At 41.3% G+C, this 23246-nt stretch overlaps 1 protein-coding gene across 1 annotated transcript in view; it reads right to left on the bottom strand.

The window, feature by feature from the left end:
* Positions 1-21708, bottom strand: part of TUBGCP3 (tubulin gamma complex component 3) — a 57778-nt gene extending 36070 nt beyond the window's left edge. Inside the window, exons 1-4 of the mRNA XM_060769614.2 lie at positions 21419-21708; positions 4996-5103; positions 2198-2265; positions 253-330 (exon numbers count right to left, since the gene is read on the bottom strand). Coding sequence (XP_060625597.2) covers positions 253-330; positions 2198-2265; positions 4996-5103; positions 21419-21494 — 330 coding nt within the window. The 5' untranslated portion in view covers positions 21495-21708. The remainder of the gene's footprint in view (positions 1-252; positions 331-2197; positions 2266-4995; positions 5104-21418) is intronic.
* Between the last annotated feature and the right edge of the window lie 1538 nt (positions 21709-23246).

Raw genomic sequence — 23246 nt, 5'->3', positions numbered from 1 at the left:
AAACATGCTTTCAGTGCTGCATAAAAACCATCCAAGCACCATTACACCGGATAACATAGTTGTGCAACTTAACTGGACAATAGATGTCAAGGCTATCGAACTGTTCTCTATCTAATACATCTGAAGTGAGAAAGGAGGCGGTATGTCTGGCTGCACTGCACTTACACTACTATCAAAAAGTGCTTCCACACATGAAATGATTTTTATGCCACCACACTGGCCCAAGGGGATTCCAGCCACAATATTACTTACCTTGTTTGACTGCTTACGTGGATCTTCACTGAGGCTGAGAAGGAGGTAGAGGATTGACCATCTGTTTTTCAAAACACCCTGATCAAAAAGAGATGAATATTAGAAATATCACCCAGGCTTGCAAATGAACTTTAGTCTTATTGATCTATGAACAAGCACCATTGATCTTACAACAGGGTAAACAGGAGACATACAAGGAAGAATAACCCAGCCCTGTGCTAATCAAAGTGTACTGGCTCAGGTCCATAAATCATTAGCTCATGGAGATTTTCCAAGAAAAGCATAAATGACTGTAGTAAATGGGCACAAGTATGGTATCCTGATACTTTTGGGAGGGTGCCTGTTGCAAAGCTGGGCAAGCCTAGCTAAAGGCAGCCAATCACAGTTCTAGGAATGATGGGAGGGGGTGTCACTCAGAGGCCAAATGGAGAAACACTGGCTTGGAGATTTATTTTTTTTTTCGTGTCAGGAGCAACTTGAGAAACTGCAAAAGGGAGGACCAGATTCTGATTTTGGAAGCTGTAAATGAATACAATGTTCAAGGGCTAAAGTGCAGTCTTAATAAACTTCCACTTTTTGGTTGTTTGGACTCTCGCTGTGTATATCAAACCTGCTAAAGTCAGGTAATGCTCACCAAAACAAATCTACCAAACCAACACCTCCAGTGATCCACACAGGGGTCACTCAGAAGCCCACATACTTAGCCCGGAAAGTGATAAAGTGGGGGGAAAGGTGACTGAAGAGAGAAGAGTGATTGGAACTGTATGGTCAGCAGGGAAAAAGAATATCATGCTGTCAGTTCCCACATCCGATAGCTTAAGAAGCACTGATTCAACCAACCGCAGGGGCCAGATGATGTTCAGCCTGCATCATTCTTGCAATAAAGGAAGCAATTCCTCAGCCAGCTGCATGATGCATAGCAGAGAGCTGTGGGCCCACATGAGTAACAACAGCATATACAGAATATTACCAGGTCAATTACTGTTTACCTCTCTTTTGTGCATAGGGCTCCCTTTATATTCTTGTGGAGTTTTTATATTCTTTTCCTTAAGGGAAGTACCCAGCCTGCCTCTTAAATTCTTTGAATCCCCTCAATAACCTGGTTGCCCCTGTTCTACTTGAGTGGAATTCAAGTGTACGGGTGGACTCCATTCATTGTGCTCTTTCAATAAAGAGCCCATCATAACCACATAAGTCAGCACTGCTACAAAGGAAAGAATGATTCCTACTCACTTAATGTATTCTTAAGAATATAGTTCTAGATTCCTTAAAGTCTCAAATACACTATTTCATCTACTAAGATCTGCAGATATGAGGCAAAACTGATTTGGAGCTTAACAAAAAGACTGATAATTTACCATATTATGGCACACTACTTGATTCTGAGCTGTGGTATTTAAGGAGCTATTCTAGTACTATTAAAGTTGGAAAGTTATTGACCTTACTTCTCTAGTGAAGGAGGGAGCAACACTACAATGGCAAAGATTAATTTGTTTTCTTGCAATACATGAAAGCATGAACTCTGAGAAACTTCACCCTCAAAAATCACTCATAATCTTTCGATTAACAAGTGTCTTGCCACAACCTTCAAGTACAAAAGAGAGACGAACAAGATCACTCAAGAGGCCCAAAGAGTGCTTCATCAATAAATCAATACACATTATCTTAAAAATAGATAGTGGTGAGGTAAGTTAAACATAAAAAATAAAGCACTTTTGTGCTGATCTGTGTCCTTCCTATAAAAAGTCATTTAAAAACAAAAATACTGTGTGTGTGTGTCACTGTGTGGCTGATACTATTCTGCAGGTCAGGAGACTGGCACTGTAGTAAACAAATCCTATTTCCAGAAACCAAGGATAACTAAACTACACAAAGGATAGTCACTAAACATTAACCAACACTGTACTACTTACTCATTGAGCTTATACAAAATTAATTTCTGTACCTGTGAATGCAGTTTTCTGTAGAGTTCTGAAAATACAGCAGCACTTTCTTCCCTTCCTTGCCGCACAACTAAAGAAAGAGACTTTATTAGGCCTATTATGTACAATAATAACATTTCAGTCAAGCTTTATTAAACTCAGTACAAATGTTTGATTCTATGAGTTTGTTGAAGGCAAGTGATATCAGTGCTTGTTCCATCACTACAAAAATTAATTTTAACATTCCCAGCTTCTTCCTTGCTTTAAAGCAGAGCTTTCCAAACTGTAGGCATCACATGAACATAACATGAAACCTCTGAGTTTATGTAAAAGAAGCAATACATTATATTTTTCTTAAAATATAAATGAAAGGTCTTCATGAAATATGTTGATTCTCCATACATTTTCTTATTACAATATACATATGTGTTCACATCTGTTATAAGGGGTTGGTTTAACTTCAACTTTGCTATGAACAATGAATTACTGTGTCACAAAAGGATGCATGTCTAAAAAGTGTCTTGCCAACATGAAATGTCTGAAAATGTTGGAAAGCTCTGATTTAAAGAAAGAACAATAGTATGTAACATTTGCAGGGGTAAGGAAAAGGCTTTACATGCCCCTTCATCATTTCTGCGCTCTCCCACATAATCCCCCAATTTTGTTTTTCCCAAAATGGCCCCAATGAAGTCTTCTGCCCAATTTTTGACATCTCCACACCTTCACACTTTAAATTTTCACACTGTAAAATTTAAATTAATTTTTAAAATAAAATAGTCAAATGGGTCTGAAACAGGCCAGATAGAAGAAATGGCATAAAATAGCAAATCATTTCACTTGAAGATTGGCACCTGGAACCCAAAAAAGCGGGAGTCAGGCGGCCACAGTTTGGTCCCTGAGAAGTACATAGTGTCCAAAATTTGCCCAGCTGAGCAGTATGAACCAATGTATTAAACATACATATTTAGCTGTTTCCACTGCAAGTACCAGCATGTTGCTCCTATCGTATAAACCCAAATACTTATGGATACTCTGATTTGTTTTGCTAAGACCATTAACTTTCTTTCAGCTTCCTGTGTCAAACAAATTTCCTGGAAACTTCAATTTTATGCAGAAAAAGTGTGGCATGGCAAACTTGCCTACAACTCTTATCACAAATACACACAAGAAGGAGATTTCGTCTACAGAACTAAGGTGTGCATTTGCAAAACAATAAGCAAGGATTGCTGAGAACCCGGCCTAGCAGCAATAAGAAAGTGTGCTCAGGCACACTGCATGATTCCACTCACTTGTCCCCTCTTAAAAGAAACAACAGTTAGAGCAGCCAATAGAAAATTTGGTGTTGTTTACAGACTCCTGACTAACTGCTCCTGTAACAAGTCAGAGTCTGAAGCCAGAATTTATAGGACCATACTAACATGTCAGGGTTGAAGGAAATACTGAGTTTCCAGTTACTGTTAAATTCCTGATTACTTTTGGGTGATCTTGCAGCAGATCTGGAAAACATCATTTTGTTTTAAAGTTCTCAACTATAAATATTCCCAGAGTAGTCCTAGATGCAGAAATACCGTTTTCTAATACACAGCTCATTTTTTACTACATTACATTTAAATTACATTTGAATAAATATGGTACTTGTCCATGTGCAATTCTAAGCACATAATAACAAATATTTGGGAAAATGTACTTGTTTTTGGATTATAGTAGCAAAACTCCTAACCTAAGAAATCCTGGGAGCCATTGTTCAGTGGTAACCTATGCAAACTATGCAGCATATCCATCCATGGGTTCTTTACTGGGCTTAACATCCTAATCCTATATATGTTTACAGGAAAGTAAACCCAGAATGACTTTTTAAAAGTAAATATGCACAACTTCAAAGTGTTAAGAGGTAAAACCAGAAAGTATATCAGCAACTACTGATTTTTGTATGTTTTCAACATACTCTTCAAAATCATATGACTTGATGTTTCCATGACTATCACCAGTATTTCCTTGTCTCCAGTGAATAAATAAATTCCCAAAATATGTGATGGCCCAAAGCCAACTGTTAGTCCTCACTAAAGTAGGACCATTGAATCAAGCATCAAATGGTAACTCAACAATTGCATCAATCACATTAGTTGGGACTCACGAAACAGATCTAATCCTGTGCCCAGAAGAATTTAACTACTTTTCCTTTCACAGTATTAAATGTCAGAGGAAAAATAAATTTCATATGTGTTAATATTTTTCACAGGAAGAGGTATCAAGAGCATGAACTGAAAACATTGCAAAAACCGATGCCTACCAAAACCTGTAATTTGCAGAAGCCAGTTCTAATGACAACTAAATGTCCACTTTCTGAAATTAAACTTCCATTACTCTGCACATATATTTTGCCAGTTTCCACAATGGATTCCATTTTGCTACCTGCCAAATCAGGTTCACAATGAAATGAAGTCAACCCTGTTGTACAAAAGGTTGTTGGGAAAAGATATTTTTAAAATGTTTGTGTATTATACATGTGTTGCACACACCTCTTCAATACAATTGACAACAACTCCTGTTCTTCCCATAGAGAAATACCAGATGAGGAGAAAGAGAAGAAATTCCAGTTCAGACCACATTGGATATGAAAATACATCCTTGCATCTTGTCTCTTATCACAAAACATATAACATTTCACATGGCGTACTGTAAAGGCAGATATTTTGAACTAATGAATACTAAAGCAGGTCTGCTGTGCCATAATGAGCACATTATTGCAAATATCAGCTATCATATAACCAGCATTTTAAAAAAGATTAGATGGAAATGTTGTTAAAAATAAGACACTTACGTTCTTTTTTTATTTTTTCAGCTACAAGAAATTCATCTCTTTCCACAGTAGGAGCAAAATTGCTTCCAATGACTCGCACTGCATACTGAAACTGCTGAGCAACATCAGCTGAAATAAAAATTAACATAAATTAACATTATTTGTAAGTCATTGCTAACATTACAGGATGACCCCCATATGTTCCAAAAAGCCCTCTGATACCTGAAACCATAGATAATATTGAATATATGTGTAAGTAAAAGGAACAAAGACATATGTACACCTCGAAAATCTGGTTAAATCCAAGCATGCAAAAATCTTTGATAGATTTTAGAAGTGTGTAAAATCTATCAAAGATTCATTGTTCCGAGGCCCTGCTCCAGCTCCAGGCCTTAACTTAGGAAGGGGAAACAAGTAACAGACTGGCAGCACAGGAGAAAGTAGGGACACAGTGTTGACTTCACTGAGACTTCTAAAATTTGAATAAAAGACAAAAATTCCCAGGTGCAAATGGCAGCGAACAGTGTAACCTCAAATTTAAGTTGGAGCTAGTTAAAAGGGGGATAAATCTACTTCATACTGCAGTTGCTCTAACTTTAGTGGAAGTGCTCACATTTTCAGGCCTCCCTCATTCAAATCATCACCTCATTTCTGGCACTATTCCTTGGGATGTCAAAATGTGCTGACAAGATGAAGCTGGATTAAACAAAACAAAAAACCAGTCCTTTTTATCTGCCAGCTAGAAAAACTCCAATTCATGTCTTGAGATAATCTCCTATAGAGATTCACAACATTTCACCAAGACACAAATATTACTGAGCTTTCCTAATCCCTGCCTCCTACCCTGATAAGAGTCCAAAGGTCTGTGAAGACATGCAGTCATCAACTACAGAATATTACCCCAAATTAATCAGTTTTCACATAGATTTGTTATTTTGCCAAGTATGTGCTTAGAAGCTAAGCAGGATCAGCCCTGGTTATACCTGGGTGGGAGGCTGCCAATGAATACCAGATTCTGTAGACTATATTTCAGAGGATGGAACTGGCAAAACCACCTCTGATGTTCTTTGTCTAAGTAAACCATCTGAAATTAATGATTTTTTATTTATTGTGTCAGAAGCAAATTGAGGGTACAGTTGTAATGAATTTAGAAACACAAATAAAGTTAAAAACTTGGCATATGAGAGACATGAGAGAAGCCTCCTTGCAGGATTGTTAACACATCCAGGCATCTCTTGGGCAACGTCTTTGTAGACAGCTGATTCTCTCACACCAGAAGCAACTTGAAGCATGCAACCAATTCACATAACCCAAGATAGCTAAAAGGTGCACATACATACACTCAAAGATGAACGATATGAGGTCCAGAAAACATATTCACTATTACGTTTGACCTCCATAATCACAACTTCCATCCCCTTTAACTTTTTCAAATTCATTTATTCAAAACCTCCTCCCACACCCTCTGAGGAAAACGTGTTCCACCGGTGTAGGTTTAGACCAAAGAGAAGTCCTTTTAAACCAGGAGGTCATCTCAAAGGGATCAGAGCAGTATTTTGAGTTTAAGAAATATCTGAACAGTGGGAGTCCCAAAAAATAGCCTTGCTCAAAAGCTCACATGCCTTTGAAGAGTGGTTTTAGGTTCGTATCTCCTCAAAATATCAGTACAAATATTTTAACTATAGGGTTCTTGATTTAAACTACATTTGTAATCTCTCACCATTGCAATGTTTCTATTCTAATATTTGGAGATATAAATGCACCATTACAAATGCTGCTGGGAAATACCTCTTTGACACCTTGGCCACTATCCTGTGGTGTCCCTCAAGACTCAGTTCTGTTAAATATTTACATGCAAATTCTGGGAGACATCATCCAGAATTTGAATTTCAATACAGATACAATTCTATCTCTCCTTTCTATCCAATTCCAAGGCAGCGGCTGCTGAATAAAACTAGTGTATGCTGTCAAAGACTACATGGGATTGAACAAATTGAGGCTTAATCTAAGCAAGACAGAGGTGCTGCTGGTCATCAAAAGTCAGACCATGGAACAGAAATTCAGCCTGTGTTGGATGGTATAATATTTCCCCTAAACTGTCAAATTTACAGCTTGGTTGTGTTCCTGGGCTCGGATCTGAGTTTGGATGCTCAGGTTTCAGCTATAGCCAGGAATGCACTTGCAAAGCTAAAACTAATGAAGCAGCTGGATGTGTTCCTTGAGAAGTCAGACGTGGTTTGGGTGACAAATCTCATTTGGACTACTGTAATGTGCTCTATACGTTCTCGATATACGTGTTCTATAGTTCTACATTTTTAACTAGATATCTTAACTATTTTTATCCTACCATGAGCTTTGAGGAGAGGCAGGTAAGAAATAAAATGGATGATGATGATATGGAGCTGTATTTGGAAATTGTTTGAAAATTTCAGTGGATCCAAAATGTTATGGCCAGATAGAAGGATCATGTGACTTCCCTGCTGAAAAAGCTCCACTGACCAACAGACTGACAAACTGCAAGGTAAATTCAGAGTATCTGAAACACCACATTTGCTAATGTAAGCCAGTGTGAGCTTTAAGATCTGCAAGGGAGGGCTTTATTTTCATTCCACCATCTTCACAGGTGCTACTGAAGAGGATTCAGAAGAAAGCCTTCTCATGGTTGCTCTCAGGAACTCTTTTCCATGGGAGATTCTTTTGGTCCTCTCCCTGCGTTCTTTCCACCAGCAGGTTAAGATGTTTTCATTCAGACAAGCTTTTGAATGTTAATTATGGAGGAGCAGTGTGCATGCAAAGAGCTGTGCTCTACATTTAGTTTGGTTTTTTTAAAAAAATGAAGCCATGATTTAAATATGTTTAAAAGATAAAGTATAAATTCAAAAGCTAACTAAATAAAATGAGATCAGCAAGAAAGAGTTGCAGCGCTGAGTTGGTTCTCTCCTGTATAGGATCCCAGCGGCTCCATTCCACCTCTCTGCCCTTGCTACTGAAATCACTCAGTATGATGTACTGCACTCAGTGAGCACATTCGCTCCCCCAGGGGCTGTTTGTTGGATTCCCCCACCCTCACCTTTTTTTAAAGTATCCTTCTATTACCTCCCTCTTCTGCATGTAAAGTACTACTTTGGTTATATAAACAACAGTATGCAGAAAAGTGAGAAAGCTTTTTAAATATATGATGTTCTGTTCTGGTAACTCTCTCAAGCATCTTCTGTACCCTCTCCTTGAGATAGAGTGAAGGGGACATAGCTCAACAAATGATATTCCTAAAGTATGGGTTTAAAAGGAAGAAAGAAGTAAATATTATTTGAGCCACTGCATCATTTTATCTTATATAAACACTGAGATGAGAACTTTTTCTCTTCACTCAACCACATCTGCTCTCTGTTTCTCCTCTAAACCTCATTCTACATTTAGCAGAACGAGGTCAGAAAAACAGAAGACTGCTGGGCAACTGTTTTTCCACCGAGATGAATGCCAAAATACTGTATTCATAGCTTTACCATTTCAGTCCCCCTGTGTGTGTGCGTCCTCCAAATAAATAAGACCAATCTCTTGTGTATTTAAACATGCACTTGTTATAACTACTGCAGTGGTGCATCAGATACAACTTCTGCTACATCAGTTATATTTTACAAAACAAGGATATTTTCCTAGAAAAACATGGACATGGGGGCATCGCTATGCAATTTGACTGCTTTTTGTTGGTTCATTCCAATAGCGCACAGAGGTAAAGAACATTTGGATATTTTCCTTGTTTCAGACAAGAAAGGGTTTCTTGACACATAGAGATGCCTTGTCAAGGACCAAGTCAACAGGAGTCTGGTTCATTCTGCTAAATCTATCACGTGATAAAGGCATATTCCTGGGAGGATGCACAGTTCTAAGTGGACTCTAATTTTGCAAAAAGCATAAAAGCTACAACAGTAAAAAAGGGAACTTGCTATCATAGCTGCAAAGTGTTACTCAAAAGCAGAAATATGTCAAAGCAATCAAAATAATATTTCAGTGCTTGTGTTTTCAAAGTTCAGCACGATGAAGGCTGTTTGCTTGAAATATGAGACATAGCATAGTGCTTCAAATGTTAGAACATAATTTTGAAGAACAGGATGCATATCTTCACTTGGGTTTCAAAACTCACTGTGCGGCCTTGGGCAAGTTACATTTTCTCAGAGGAAGGAAAGGACAAACACCGTCTGAACAAATATTTCCAAGAAAACCCCATGACAGGTTTTCCTATAGGGTCATCACTCCCATGGAAAGACTTTAAGACAAACCGCAATGGCAACATTCCTGCTTCTTGGCAGGGGGTTGGACTGGATGGCCCATGAAGTCTCTTCCAACTGTTTGATTCTATGATTCTATGATACTATGGTTAATGGCACACCATTTTTATTTTTATATTCCACGTCACTGTAGATACAGGCAAGAAATATAGTAGTTTTACAATTCCCATTATGAACAGAGCCGTTTCCAAAGACGAAGGAATATGTTAAGTTAGAATGCAATTCCATATACATTTGCATGAGTCTGAGTGTGCACATGTGAACCTTCAAGTCTCTTGTTGATTTAAGACAATCCAATTAATTTCACAAGGTTTTCTTAGGCAAGAGGGTGATTTTGTCGGTTCCTCCTAGGAATAATTCTCATACTATTCCATGAGTCTGATTTCTAAGTTGACATCCACAGGATGAACTACACAAGATAATAGTATATCATAGAAGATCAGAGGGCCTCTTCACTGCAAAAATATTCCATCCAAGAGGCAGGTCAGGATACCCGTTCCCTCAAAGCAGGAACAGACAAGAGGCAGCCCTCCAGTCGGAATTTCCAACATTTCTCACTGCTGGCAAGTGCTGACTGCTCCAACAACAGCTGAAGGACCACATTTCTATGCTTTTAAAGTAGTAATGACAACAATCAACCTATCATCCAAATTGCCAATGCTATCCACTATGCTCACCATACCACAGTAATATAAATTAACTTTTATGCCTTTTTATATTAAAATGTTTTCGAATACAAATGTGATATAGAGTAGATTGTTATAATCAGCAGACAACACAGTAGACCAGTGGACCATTTACAAACCGTAGGAAACCATATCATATTTATAAGAAGAAAAGATATGCATTGTAGCACTGTAAATACAAATCTCCTACAAGAGCAGTGATCAGTTTAAAATTCTCCAGCAGTTTAAGCATACCATGCAAGCAACATCTACTTTTATCAATCTCCCACCACATCCTGTTATTATTTTTAGGTGTTTACTTTACAGTATGGTGCCCCCCGTGGCACAGTGGGTTAAACCGAAAGGTTGCAGGTTCAAATTCGGGGGGCGCCATGACCTCCCGCCGTTAGCCACACCTTCTGCCAACCTAGCAGTTCAAAAACATGCAAATGTGAGTAGATCAATAAATGGCTTTGAAGCTGCAAAGCCATTAAATGCTAATCAAGGTGGCCAATTGCAACAGTCACACTTGCCTCAAGCAGACAAGAGTTGTTTCTTCCACCCTACACATTCCACAGATATATAAACTTTACTTGCCTAGTTTCCAACAGAACTCTCAACCTCTGAGGATGCCTGCCACAGATGTTGGTGAAACGTCGAGAGAAAATGCTTCTGGAACAAGGCTATATAGCCCAGAAAACACACAGCAACCCAGTATGGCTTTTATTCAGAGATAACATTTCCATAAAATGGTGAGGTAAAACAATGAGATGAAATAGCCCATAAAGTATTACAGCAAAGGAAGTATTTTATCTTCCTTCACCAATATGATATCACACAGAAACAAATAGGCAGCCCAACCTGGTCCACAATGTGTCAAACAAATGCTATGAAGCAATATCAAACAAATGATTTGTCATGTATTAGATGAAAGTGTATACCCTTGAAATCACAGCTTTATAATTTAAGGATACTTCTGATCTGGTCTTAAACTTGGATGCATAGCTAACTGACATAAGAAAATGTGTCCTAATCCCATTCAAACTGATATGCCAGAAGATAATTACACTCTAACTGCCATGGTTGCATCTTGTAAAGTCCTAGGGTTTGCTGTTTGGGAGGCACCTCAGTTCTCTGGGAACTACTCTTCCCTAAAGTGAAAATCCCAGTGTAAATTTGCCATAAGACAGAACCATGAGAACTGAAATGGATCAAGGTGCTATAATTGTGTAGTGTAAAAGATCTCACACCTAACTCTGCAGCACATGCTTTAGCTACTACTGGACTACTATAACATGTTATATGGATCTCCAATCTTCACTACTCCCCAATAAAACAGACAAGTTATTTAGTAGAATAGTAAATTAGAAACATGCAACCGTATTGTTGACATACCTGCACTTTCTACTCTGTTTCATGACTTATTCAATGTGCTGGTGATAACCCTAGAAGCCCTTCACAATTCAAGGAACTCCTCTTCCCAAACAAGCCAAACTAAAGTTACCACCAGCACACTGAAAAATGACATCTTCTTAATAGCCTTGTTGGCTTCATGAACGGTTGGGCCTAGGATGAGGGCTTTCTCAGAAACATATAGGTTTTAGAATTCTCTCTCAAGAGAAGTCCACCTTCACCTGAGTTTAATGCAAACATGGTACCTACAATTTCTACCTTCTACAGATCATTGCTGAATTGTGTGTCCTGACATTGGTAGGAATGGTAGTCAACTCTTTTTTGTGTGTACATGCTTTCAAGTCACCTGTTAACTTACGACAACCCCAAAAATTCTGCAGGCTAAGAATTTTCTGAGGCAAGGAATACTATGAGGTCTGTTTGTCAGTTCCTTCCTCTGAAATTTAGCACTGGGTATGTGTTGGCAGAAGTTTATGTTAAGCAGCTAGGAATCCAGACATGTCTCAAGTACAATAGATTTCCAGGCCTAGAAGTAAAAAATTGCTCTAAGACCTAAATACAATGATGCCTTGACTTAAGAGTTCAATTCAGTCCATGGCTGAGCACTTAACCCAAAACACTCTTATGTCAAAGTGAATTTTTCCTCTGAAATGCAATTAATCTGTTCTGGAACCCCGAATCCCCCCCCCTTTTTTGTTACATGTTTTAAATAAGAAAATGTACTTGATAAATAACAAATAATGTTTATATGCACATTTACATGGAACAAAATAAAGAAAGGTCAACTTTAAAAACAATAAAAAAGAAAAATCAACTTTAAAATGATAAAAGCATAAAGTTGTGGCAAGGAAGCACATTTGAGGCAACAAAATGTATGTTCACCAGCTTAAAAGCAAGGCAAATCCTGCACATTCACATGGAACAATAAAAAAGATCAACTTTAAATGGTAGAAGCACAAAGTTGAGGCAAGGAAGCACAAAATGAAGAGGGAGAAGCACCATTTTCTTCATACTGTGCTCACTCCCACCTCCCTCCCTCTCTTGCTATCTCTCCCTCTCTGTCTTCATGAAGCCAAACATACCAGGAATACAAACCACACAAAATCAACTAACCCAAAGTTCCTCAAGGCTGACAAGAGCAAAGCGGACAGCAATTTCCCAAAGCAGAGAAGAACATGAGGCATGTACTCTCACGCTAAAGCACCCTCTGGTGGTAGCTCTTAACTCAAAATGCTTGTCTTGTGTCAAAGCGAAACCTATTCCGAGGGACTGCTCTTAACTCAAAACACTATTAAGTTGGGATGCTCTTAAGTAGACGTTCTGGTGTACTTTTAAAGACACAGTATCCTGCCTGATCTTGGAAGCTAAATAGGTTCAGTCTTGGTTAGTACTTGGATGGGAGATCACCAATGTATAACAGCTGCTATAGGGTATATTTCAGAGGAAGGAACTGGCAAAAACACCTCTGAGTACTACTTGTTTATGAAACCCCTATGAAATTTATGGGGTTGCTATAAGTCCCCTGGTGACTTGAAGACACAAATATTTCAGAGGAAGGAACTGGCAAAACCACCTTTGAGTACTACTTGTTTAAGAAACCCCTATGAAATTTATGGTATTGCTATGAGTCCCCTGGTGACTTGAAGACACAAATATAAAAATAATGCACTGTGTTACAAGGAATATCTATATCTATCTATATAATAAAGGTGAAAGTTTGTATGCGGCGGACAAAAGTGTGGCGGTGCGACGGGAGGAGTATGTGCCAGCGTTTTGATTGGCCAGCATGAAAGTTCCAAGATTCCGATTGGCTGGGCAGCGGTGCTATTTGCATATGGTCTCTGATTGGCCAGCTTCAATAAGAGCCCCTGGTGGAGAAAAGAGTTCATGGCAGAAACGGGGACATGAGAAGGAAATTTGCATATGGTCTCTGATTGGCCAGCCTCAATTCCAAGATTCCGAGATGACAAAGAGAGGAAAGGAAAAGGTCAGAGGGGGCTGAGTCATACAATTACCAATACAGACCATACTTGGCACACAGAGCCCCCATGACCCACTCAACATCCTACTGCAGTTTGGAGGAGGATGAACCATGGATGATGGGACTTGCAGTACCATCACTCACATTCTGAGACCGCTGTTAACCTCATCCAATGACTGATCAGGACCAAACTTGGCACATAGACCTCTCATGACCCACTTTACGTCCTGGTGTGGTTTGGCCGGGGATGGACCATGGATTATGGGACTTGCAGTACCTTTGCTCAATTCTTGAGACCACTGCAACCCTCATCCAATTACTGATAAAGACCAAACTTGGCACACAGAGCCCCCATGACCTACTCTACATATTGCTGCAGTTTTGGAGGAGGGTTGACCATGGATGATGGGACTTTCAGTACCTTCACTCACATTCTGAGACCTCTGCGAACCTCATCCAATGACTGATCAAGACCAAACTTGGCACATAGACCTCTCATGACCCACTTTATGTCCTGGTGTCGTTTGGAAAAATTTGGAGATGGATGATGGGACTTGCAGTACCTTCACTCACTTACTGAAACCACTGCGACCCTCATCCAATGACTGATAAAGACCAAATTAGGCACACAGAGCCCCCATGACCCACTCTATATCCTGCTACCGTTTGGAGGAGGGTGGACCATGGATGATGGGACTTCAAGTTCCCTCACTCACTTCCTGAAAACAATGCAGCCGTTATCCAATGACCAAATTTGGCATACAGAACCGCCATTACCCACTTTCTCTAATAACCCGGGCAGCGCCGGGTACCTAAGCTAGTATATAATAAAAGTGAATGTTTGTATGTATGTATGTATGTATGCGGAGGGCAGAAGTGTATGTGGCAGCTTTCTGACTGGCTCTCACTTTCACAGGCCAGAGACTTGCACGAGCGACAGACCTGGACCAAACTTAGCACACATAACCCCCATGATGCATTTTACGTCCTGGCGCGGTTTGGGAGTGGACAGCCAACGGATGATGGGATTTGTAGTACTTTCAAACCCTTTGGTTCCCACAGGCCACTGTGGTCCCCAACAAAGACCGATAAAGACCAAACTTGGCACACAGAGCCCCCATGACCCACTCTACGTCCTGCTGGAGGGTAGACCATGGATGATGGGACTTGAAGTACCTCCACTCGTTTGTCGAGACTGCTGCGATCCTCATCCAATGACTGATCAAGACCAAACTTGGCAAACATAACCCCCATGACCCCCTTTCTTTGCCCCCAAGGTTTGTGGGAGGCTGGACAATGGATGGGATTTGTAGTACTTTCCAACCCTTTGATTCCCACAGACTACTGTGGCCCCCACCAAAGACCAATAAAGACCAAACTTGGCACACAGAGCACCCATGACCCATTCTACATCCTACTGCAGTTTGGTGGAGGATGGACCGTGAAAGATGGGACTTGGAGTACCTCCACTCATTTCCCGAGACCACTACGACCCTCATCCAATGACTGATCAAGACCAAACTTGGCACACATAGCCCCATGACCCACTCTACATCCTGGTGCAGTTTGGAGGAGGATGGAACATGGACGATGGGACTCGCAGTAGCTTCACTAACTCCCTGAGAGCACTGCGAGCCACCTAAATAACTGATAAAGACCAACCTTGGCACACAATACTTTTCTCAAATAACCCGGGCAGCGCCGGGTCCCCAAGCTAGTATAGAATAAACACTAGTTACCCTTGACAGTATCTACTATATTTTTTATCTTTTTCTTTCCCAATGTTTTTCACCTATCACTGTTTTTATCTTTTTTTTCCCCCTCACTACTGAGTGTACAATACTACAGTTTTTCTACAATTCAACTCTTAAGTGCCTTAGGAAGTAGGCTAATGAATTGAGTGACAAAAACATTTGCACTGGACAGAGATAATAATGGTGCCATTTTTGCATGATTCTGTTGGAAGACTCTGCATAATATTTTCTGCTTATTCTTTACCATATTTGGGCTATGTTTTATAGAGTTCTGACTCAAGAAACAAAAGCTCCTTTCAATACTTTTCTGTTTCAGATGTTTCTCAGTACTAATTAGCAGCAAGGTCAGTGCTGTACATTTTCTTCCTTTGCTTAAAAACATAAGTCCACAAAGAGCTGTTCATTGGCCTCACGATAACCACCAGATAGTTCTGAAGGTATACTTCACACAAATTTGGTGTCCAGTCATCAGGATTAAAACTGCCTTACATTCCTCTCATATTGCATTCTGCTCTTATCACCCTTGCATCTTATCCTTTCTTTGAGACACCCTATAAAATAAGCTAAGTTGAAACACAATGTGACAGCTTGCTTCAAATAATGACTGTTGAGCCTGGGGAAAACTTTTGTCTTTAAACTTACAAGAAAAGCCCTTACAATCTCCTCTTTCTTCAACACACAAAATAGAAGGTATCTCAAAAATGTACACAGTGAACCTTTGGGGTTTCATTCCAGGCACCGCAATGGATATAAAAATCTCAAATCCCCTTCTATACAAAATAAAATTATGTCCCTTATTGTCAAAGGCTTTCATGGTCAGAATCACTGGGTTGTTGTAGGTTTTTCAAGCTGTATGGCCATGTTCTAGAAGCATTCTCTTCTGAAGTTTTTCCTAATTCTGTGGCAAGCATCCTCAGAGGTTGTGAGATCTGAGGACATTTGCACAGATGCAGGCGAAACGTCAAGAGAGAATGCTTCTAGAACACGGCAATACAGCCCGAAAAACCTACAACAACCCTGTGACGTCCCTTACATAAAGCTACAAAAGTCAAGGTTTGACTTTTGGCTTTAACTTTTTAAAAATATATATTGTCAAACCACTGGTGGTTAATTCTATGGGCACAAAATCCATAGATATGGAGGGGTGATTGTGCACCTTTTAACAGTTAAAAATAGCTAGAAGGATTGTTGGAAGGCTAAATATATGGATTCATATTGAAGAATAAATGTTACTATAATGATTCAACCTAAAAATATAATTTTATGTAGGGTGTTCAAATTGTTTTCCCCATGTAGCAATAAACTCCTTCCATGGTCAAACAATGAGCACAAAGTTCACTTAAAGTTTCTCTTGAAATTTTGCAACACTTCTCTATTATTGGAATCCCATTAAAGGTATATACATGGAGGAGAGGATATTGCAAATGGATATATATTCAGCATTATATGCTGTTAAAGGGGCACCTTATATTTCTACAGGCATCACTGTTGACAGAATAGAAAGCTGGGATGAAGTGCTGTACATTGGGGGGGGGGGGGCACCCTCTTTTCCTAGGGATATCACTCTTGACAGGATGGAGAGATAGGAAGGAGAGCTGGGACTGGAAGCTGTACAGGGCATTTCAAAATAATGGACCGAATTTCAAGGCAGTATATTTCATGATGGAAATATTTTACAATAACACAAAAAGTTACAAAAAGTTTAATGAATTATCAAGTTTTACTAACCATTTTGAATAAGAACCCAATAAAAAACAACTCTGCAAATAGAGAATACCTCATTAGACCTTTCGTTTCTGGGTACCCATTTTGAAAATGACTGAGGCTAGGGGCTGTTTGTGCGCATCTAGTAGTAATCCTTGGGAACTCTAAGCCTTGCCCTTTCAAGAGGAAACATTTTCATTCATGGGTGGTTTATAGTTGCAGAGTTATAATAATTTCAAATTGGGCTCATCTTTTTGAAACACTCTGTACTTTCTTGGGAGACACCCTGTTTTCCTGCAGCATCACTTGTGATGGGATGGAGAACTGCACAATTTATTTATTGGGGGGATACCTTATATTCTGAAGGGTATCAAACTTGAAAGCTGGGACAGTGATTGTACTTTTTTAGTGGACACCCTATATTCCTGCAGGAATTACTTTTGATAGGACAGAGAGTTGTTCCTTTTGGAGGAACAACATGCATTCCTAGGGATAGCGCTCTTTGCAGAAAAGAGCTGGGAGAGAGTTGTCTACTGGGGCAGCTGTATACCTGCAGCCATTACTCTTGACAGAATGGAGAGTGTACATTTGGGGGGGGGGGCATTCTGTATTATTGCAGAAATTACTTTTAGATGGGATGGAGAGCTGTGTATTTGCGGGGGGGGGGGGCTCTATATTCCTATAGGAATAACTGGGCAGGATGAAGAGATATGTATTGGGGTAGACTGTAATCCCGGGGATATCATTCTTGACATGGCGATGAGCTGGGGTGGAGAGCTGCACCTTTTTGGGGAATACGCTGTATTCCTGCAGGACATGCTTCTGATGGGATGGAGAAATGTATATTTGAGGGGTGGGGCACACTTTGTGTCCCTTGGGATATCACATTTGACAGGATAGATAGCTGGGATGGAGAACTGTCCATTTGGGGGAGGGGGGCTATACATCTCACCACACTAAAACAGTGGATGTGACTCTAAATGAGACATGCCGCATTAACACAGAGTGTCTGCGCTCTACACCACTGGAGAAATTACACTGCTTAGCCGGTATTGCACCACCTGACATCCACCGGGAAGTTGCAGCCAATAGTGAAAGGCCCAAGGCAGAGACATCTCCAGCTCATCCATTGTTTGGGTATCAGCCAGCACGTCAACGACTTAAATCAAGAAATCGTTTTCTTAGATCGACAGAGACACTCGCTGGAACACCTCAGCAAGCGAGAGTTCAAAAGTGGCAGGCTCAAACCCAGCACCTCAATCCATGGGTGATACCAGATGAGAGACTCTCCCCTGGGCACACAGAAGACTGGGTGACTTGGAAGGCACTGAACAGACTGCGCTCTGGCACCATGAGATGCAGAGCCAATCTTAAGAAATGGGGCTTAAAATACTTAAAAGCATATGATATAAGAGAAAATTGGTGGAAAATCTTTTTTAGATGGTATCTGACACCTTGTAAATTAAACAAATATTACAAAAACCTAAATTCAAGATGTTGGAAATGCGGAACAGTAGAAGGGACGCTGTACCATATGTGGTGGCAGTGTAAGAAAACAAAAAACTACTGGAAAGAAATACAAATTATATTACAGAAAATTTTGAAAATTAAGATACCCCTGAAACCGGAAATATTCTTATTAGGCATTACAAAAATTAAGATAGATAAAAATACAGATAAACTGCTATTTCTTGTGACAACAGCGGCCAGGATCTGTCTGGCAAAAGTCTGGAGGAAAAAAGGAAATACCTAAGATCGAGGATTGGAAAAGGAAAATGATGGATGTCAGAAATATGGACAGTCTAAGTTACATAATTCAAAGGAGTAAAGGAGTTGAAGAGACAAGAACAGATTGGACAAAATTTAAAGAATACCTGAAACTATGCAATTAATAGCAAATATAGAAAGACAGGCAGAAAGGCCTGGATACAGAAGAGTAATTACATAATAAGATTCCCAGTCAATTAGAATTGGAAAAACGAGACGAAGAAAGGAAAATGAAAGAAAGAAGAGGAGGAGGCCTCCCCCCTCACGAATCCTGGAAGTCGTATCGAAGGAAGAAAGAACTTTTTTCTTGAATCTTTTCTTTTAACTTTTCACTTTTTCTGTTTCTCACTTAAACTATTTTCTTTCCTCCCCTCCTATCCCTACCACGACACTTAGATACCCAGGATATCCCCTCCCTCCCCCTACGCTCCCTGGAAGGTTATCTTCCTTCCAACCGTTACCTATCCCTTTTCTATTCCTTTTCTACTTCCTCCTATATTTTCATACATCTTTATCTGATTAACTATGCTATCTATACTACTCTATTTTAATGTTTGTATTTCTAGAAAACTTCAATAAAGATTATATTTTTTTAAAAAAGAAATGGGGCTACAAAATGGAATCCTCGACATGCGAGTGTGGAGAAGAGCAAACCACTGACCACCTGCTGCAATGCAACCTGAGCCCTGCCACATGCACGATGGAGGACCTTCTTGCGGCAACACCAGAGGCACTCTAAGTGGTCAGATACTGGTCAAAGGACATTTAATCAGCTACCAAGTTTGCAAAATGTGTGGGTTTTTATCTGTTTGTTTGTTTTGTTCTGTTAGAAATGTAATACAATGTTCTGGTTGCGGATGACACGACAAATAAATAAATAAATAAATGGGATTAACTCTTGCTAGAATGAAGGGAGGGGAGCTGTACTACCAGGGATATCATTCTTGGTATGGTGAAGAGCTGGGGTGGAGAGCTGTACTTTTTTGGGGAAATACCCTGTAGACCTGCAGGACATGCTCCTGATGGGAGAGATGTACATTTGGAAGGGAAAGTCCTTGTATTCCTTGGGATATCACTCTTGACAGGATAGAGAGCTGGGATGGAGAATCGGCGTTCCTTTTTGATGGGATGGAAGGAGTTATGTAGAGAGGGCACTCTATATCCCTATTATATAGAGGGACAGGGCCTTCTCGGTGGTGGCCCCTCGGCTGTGGAATGCCCTACCTGTAGACATCAGACAGGCCCCTTTGCTGTTGGCGTTCCGGAGGAAGGTTAAGACTTGGCTTTGCGAACAAGCGTTTGGCTAAACAGTGCAACTGAATACAGGAAGATGGTACAATCGAACATAGGAAAATGGTACAAAGGATTATGAGAACGGATTCTGATTTGCTATTGAGGCGTTATGATAATGATTGTTTTTTGATTTTGTCTGTTATGTATAATGTGTTTTATTGCCCATGATACTGTTGTGATAACCTTTATTATGTAAACCGCTCTGAGTCGCCTAACGGGCTGAGAAAAGCGGTATAGAAATAAAGCAAATAAATAAATAAATAAATATTATGGGTGCTGTATTCCTGAAGCCACTGCTCTTGACAGAATGAAAAGTTTTCCATTTGGGTGGGGGGAGCTTCCTGAATTCCTGCAGGACATGCTCCTGATGAGATGGAGAGATGTACATTTGGGAGGACAAGTCCTAGTATTCCTAGGGATATCACTCTTGACAGGATAGGGAGCCGGGATGTAGAATGGTCTATTTGGGGGAAAGGAGGGGGCTGCATTCCTGCAGGCATTCCTTTTTGATGGGATGGAGAGCTGTGTAGAGAGGGCACTCTATATCCCTATTAAAGGTGCTCTATTCCTGCAACCATCACTCTTGATGAAATGGAGAGTTGTCCATTGGGGGAGAGGCATCCTTAATTCCTGCAGGATATGCTCCTGATGGGGTGGAGAGATGTACATTTGGGAGGACAAGTCCTAGTATTCCTAGGAATATCACTCTTGACAGGATAGGGAGCTGGGATGGAGGATGGTCCATTTGGGGGAAAGGAGGGGGCTCTATTCCTGCAAGCATTCCTTTCTGATGGGATGGAGAGCTATGTATAGAGGGCACTCTATTTCCCTATTAAGGGTGCTGTATTCCTGCAGCCATCACTCTTGACGAAATGGAGAGTAGTCCATTGGGGGGGGGGGGGGATCTTCCTGAATTCATGCAGGACATGCTCCTGATGGGATGGAGAGATTTACATTTAGGAGGACAAGTCCTAGCATTCCTAGGGATATCACTCTTGACAGGATAGGGAGCTGGGATGGAGAATGGTCCATTTGGGGGAGAGGAGGGGGCTCTATTCCTGCAGGCATTCCTTTTTGATGGGATGGAGAGCTGTGTAGAGAGGGCACTCTACTTCCCTATTAAGGGTGCTGTATTCCTGCAGCCATCACTCTTGGCGGAATGGAGAGTTGTCAATTTGGGGGGATTGGAGGACTTCCTGACTTCCTGCAGGCCATGCTCCTGATGGGATGGAGAGATGCACCTTGGGGTTGGGGTCAGCTTGTATTCCTGGGCCTGTCACTCACTCTTGAGAGCTGAGGTGGGAAGTCGCCCATGTGGAAGGCGGGGGAGACACCCTGTGTTGGGACGGAAAGCGGTGTATTTTGTGGGGACTGCCTAGCTAGAGGATGGAGAGCTGCCCACTTTGGGCGAGACTTCTGACGGGATGGAGAGATGTGCATGTGAGCAGGGGGGCGAGCACACACCCCATGCCTCCCCTCTTTCTGCGCGGGAAGAGGCGGGAAGGCCGGCCAGACCTCGGGCCTGGGAAGAGGAGGAGGAGGAGAAGGGGAGGGAGAGGCGGGGAGGCCGAGCGCGGTTACCTTCGCCTTTGCCGAGGATGCGGCAGCACAGGTTCTGGAGGAGGACGTTGGGCGACTTCTGGTCGGGGCTGGCCATCCCGGCCTCGGCGCCCCCGCTCACGGGCCCTCCCCGCTCCCGAGGCCCTCTCCCCGCCACGCTCAGCCCCTCACTTAGGGCGCCATTTTAGTGGAATCCGCCGAAAGATAGCGGGGTGAGGGGGGGGGGGAGACACAGGGGGAACGGCAACGGTTTTCAAACGCGGGCCCCCAGAATGCCCCGCAGCCCGGACGGTGTCACACCGAACACCGTCCGTGGCGCAACACTGGAGCTGCGGCGGAGAGGTTCCGGGGTACACACACACACTCATAGGCACAGCGGGAAGCGGCGTTTCCCTCTCTCTCTCCCGCGTCTCTCTCAACAAGAGGACATCCACCGAGCCAGAGGTCTTCCACGGAAAAAAGCCAAGGAGGATTCCTTCTCGGTCATCGCGTAGCCGCTCCGTTGCGCCACTAGACCAGGCGTGACGCCATCGCGGTTTAAATTCCAGGCGCGGGAACCGTGAGGTGAAGGCGGGAACCTTGGGGCCCTTCCACACAGGCCTCAATCCCAGAATATCAAGGCAAAAAATCCCACTTTTTCTGCTTTGAACTGGGATATAGGGCAGTGTGGACTCAGCTAAACCAGTTCAAAGCAGGTATTGTGGGATTTTCTGCCTTGATGTAGACCTGTGTGGAAGGGCCCTTCTACACTGCCCTTATATCCCAGGATGTGATCCCAGGGTATCTGCTTTGGACTTGATTATATGAGGTCTTTTCAACACAGCTGTATAACATCCACATTGAACTAGATTATCTGGCAGTGTGGACTCAGATAACCCAGTTCAAATCAGATATGGTGGATTTTTTGCCTTGATATTGGCAGTGTGGAAGGGCCCTAAGGCCCCTTCCACATAGCTGAATAAAATTCCACATTATCTGCTTTGAACTGGTATATGTGGCAGTGTGGACTCAGATAACCCGGTTCAAAGCTAATATTGTGAGATTTTCTGCCTTGATCTTCTGGGTTATATGGCTGTGTGGAAGGACCCTGAGTCTCCACTGCCATTTAATCTGCAATAAACAGATAATCTGTTGGCCCTTTCACACAGCTACAGGGTGAGGCAGCATAACTTCCTTTTTTCAAAACTTAATAAAACCCATTGTATGAATCAGAATTTTTTTATATATATATATTGTAGGCGCATACCTAAAGTTTTGTTTTACGTAGTTTTGAAGATCAAATTAGGTAGGTGACGTCCCCCATTCTCCATACACTGAGTAAATCGATTTCTGGCATTTGTCATGACTCTTGCCAGCATAGCAGGCGTTATGTTGGCAATTTCTTCCTGGATGTTGGTCTTCAAATCTTGTAGGGTCCTTGGACGGTTCACATAAACACGGGATTTCAAAAAAAAAAACCCATAGAAAAAAATCACAAGGGGCCAAATCTGGAGAGCGGGCCGGCCACTCCAAATCCACTCGAAAAGTAGGCCTCAACGGCAAAAGCACACTCCTCACTGTTCCAATGCATGATGGCTGCTGAACTGTGTCAGGACAAAACTTTATACTCCCGCCTCTCGAACGAGACCACTAGCGCTCCGCTACATCTTCAACCAACTAAATGGCGCGCATTTTAAAAAAGGAAATTATGTGCCTCACCCTGTATATAAAATCCCACATTATTTGCTTTGAACTGGAATATATGGCCGTGCGGATTCAGATAACCCAGTTCAAAGCAGATACTGTGGATGATCTGCCTTGATATTCTAGGTTATATGGCTGATTGTTGTGGTTTTAAGCCATGGGAAAG

Source organism: Anolis sagrei, chromosome 3 (genome assembly GCF_037176765.1).
Source record: "Anolis sagrei isolate rAnoSag1 chromosome 3, rAnoSag1.mat, whole genome shotgun sequence".
Lineage (NCBI taxonomy): Eukaryota > Metazoa > Chordata > Lepidosauria > Squamata > Dactyloidae > Anolis > Anolis sagrei.
Note: the sequence above shows the minus strand (reverse complement) of the source record. Positions and strands in the feature narration are given on the sequence as shown.